This window comes from Zea mays, chromosome 1, assembly GCF_902167145.1.
Source record: "Zea mays cultivar B73 chromosome 1, Zm-B73-REFERENCE-NAM-5.0, whole genome shotgun sequence".
Lineage (NCBI taxonomy): Eukaryota > Viridiplantae > Streptophyta > Magnoliopsida > Poales > Poaceae > Zea > Zea mays.
The window spans coordinates 193,860,046-193,862,089 of NC_050096.1; the positions used below are offsets into that span (position 1 = coordinate 193,860,046).

General features: G+C 40.4%; 1 protein-coding gene across 1 annotated transcript; it reads left to right on the plus strand.

Annotated features, from left to right (window-relative positions):
- Positions 1-673: 673 nt before the first annotated feature.
- Positions 674-1,496, plus strand: LOC109943712 (binding partner of ACD11 1). The gene is made up of 2 exons (XM_020547213.1): positions 674-752; positions 840-1,496. The coding sequence occupies exons 1-2, from the start codon at positions 687-689 to the stop codon at positions 1,494-1,496; spliced, it is 723 nt and encodes a 240-aa protein (XP_020402802.1). The 5' UTR covers positions 674-686.
- The last annotated feature ends 548 nt before the right edge of the window (positions 1,497-2,044 follow it).

Consider the following 2,044-nt stretch of genomic DNA (forward strand, 5'->3'; position numbering starts at 1 on the left):
AATGGAAAATGAACAATACCTTCAGGCCAAAAAATCTTCGAAAGATCCTAGGTGGTGGAATGAGGCAGGTTGGAGTTATGTGTGCTGGTGCTCATACACTATGGGAAAGCTTACTGGTGAGGATAGAAAGGCTAAAGTTGTGGCAGATCTATTTTCCCCCTCTTTTCTACAAAATTTAGAATTGGTTGTATGCTATTTAAAGCAAAATGTTTTTCTATTGTCTAAAAAATGATTTATTTTTTCCCAAAATATTTATTGCCTAGCTTTTTATCATACAATCTTTGCTTGTCATTTATTTACCAACAACAATGTGCCATTGTACTGCAATTTGTGCCATTGTACTACAATTTGTGCCATTGTACTACAATTTGGTAGCTCATAATCAATATTTCAGCAATGTGCCATTGTACTGCAATTTGTTGCCATGACATTTTTAGGTCCCAACCAAAGACTGTATCCCTCTTTTGCTGGTTGTTTCATGTGATATCTTTGCTTGTCATTGGATGTTGCCTTTTACATAGCCAAATGTTCCAACTAATTTTCCAACATCTTGTCTACCTTTACCTGTTAGTTGTAGCTTGAAACCATGCTGTCTTTGATGTCAATGAGAACTTTGTTTGCAAATAGATGTCCCACAAATTCTAACATATACTTTGGTGCTATCAAAGGGAGCCACAATAGTTGATATGGCTGTAATCATCACACCAGCCAATGATTATGAGCTACCAGCTTCTGTTTTAGCTGCTCTTGAGGTATGATCAGAACCATACTATTTACATGTTACAACATGGTATTGCTATAGTTGTTGTACAACGTTGTAACATTATTTTCATTTCCAGCCTAAAGACACAAAACCTTCTGCCCTTCAAAAGGCCGAGGACATTATTGGGACCATGCTAGCAAAGGGATTTATCCTCGGTAGAGATACACTGGACAAAGCAAAAGCTTTGGACGAAAAGCACCAGCTCACGTCAACTGCCACAGCTAGAGTGTCCTCCTTTGACAAGAGAATAGGCCTAAGTGAGAAGATCAGTGTTGGCACTTCAGTTGTAAATGATAAAGTGAAGGAAATGGATCAGAAATACCAAGTCTCTGAGAAGACAAAGTCAGTGCTGGTAGCTGCTGAACAGAGTGTCTTGACCGCTGGATCTGCTATCATGAAGAACATGTATGTTCTCACCGGAGCAGCATGGGTAACCGGTGCTTTCAGCAAGGTCACCAGTGCTGCCAATGATGTTGGTGCAAAGGCTAAGGAGAAAATAGCAGTCGAGCAGGAGGACAAGAATGCCGAGGGTGGGCCTGGACAAGCAAACATCTTAGAGATCCCTGCAGCACACAGGGAGTTGGACAGCGAATTCGCAAACATTCATGTCTCTGAAACCTCTGAAGATGTTCCCATGTCTTCCATGACTGTCCCGCTGTTACAGATGAGGAGCCCAGCACGGACAGTCCACCAACTGAAGTTTCTAAAAAGCCAGAAGCTGTGCAGGGATTAATACTATAAGTGATACAATTTTGCTTCATACATGCATGGAATGTAAATAGACATGAAATGAGGTATCCATTGAACTCATTTGTGGTGTTGTGGTTGACATCATCAGATCGAAACCTCTTTGAAGGTTGAAAATGATTGGGACCTGAAGAATTTTGCAATTTGTACGTGGTACTTTTTTTATCAAATTATCAGTCTTACCTGGCAGTGGGAAACTGGGAAAATGGAATTTAATGCTTCTGCATTTGTGCTGATGCTAGTCCATCTATTGTTTCTTGGTATAGCAATTGTTTCTGCTTGAGAGATTATTATGGCTGTTAACGAGGGAGCTGTAGTTCCACGTGGGCTGCACATTTTGCGTTCCTGAAGCAGCAATGTTTCTGGAACATGACCGAATTATTTGAACGATTGTCCTGTTTAAATGTTGTAGTTTTTAAAAACCATGGTATCAAGAGACTAATCTCGTATTTGAAGCACTTATATCATATCCTGTCAGTGAGCATAGGAAGGTTGGAAACCTAAGACACTGCCGGAGTGCCCATGTTCATTTTC

Bases quoted from the DNA above. Each gene is read 5' to 3' on its own strand.
- LOC109943712 (XM_020547213.1), top strand. From the start codon at position 687: ATGGCTGTAATCATCACACCAGCCAATGATTATGAGCTACCAGCTTCT. The intron at 753-839 runs GTATGATCAGAA...TTTCATTTCCAG, and splicing joins CTGTTTTAGCTGCTCTTGAG to CCTAAAGACACAAAACCTTC.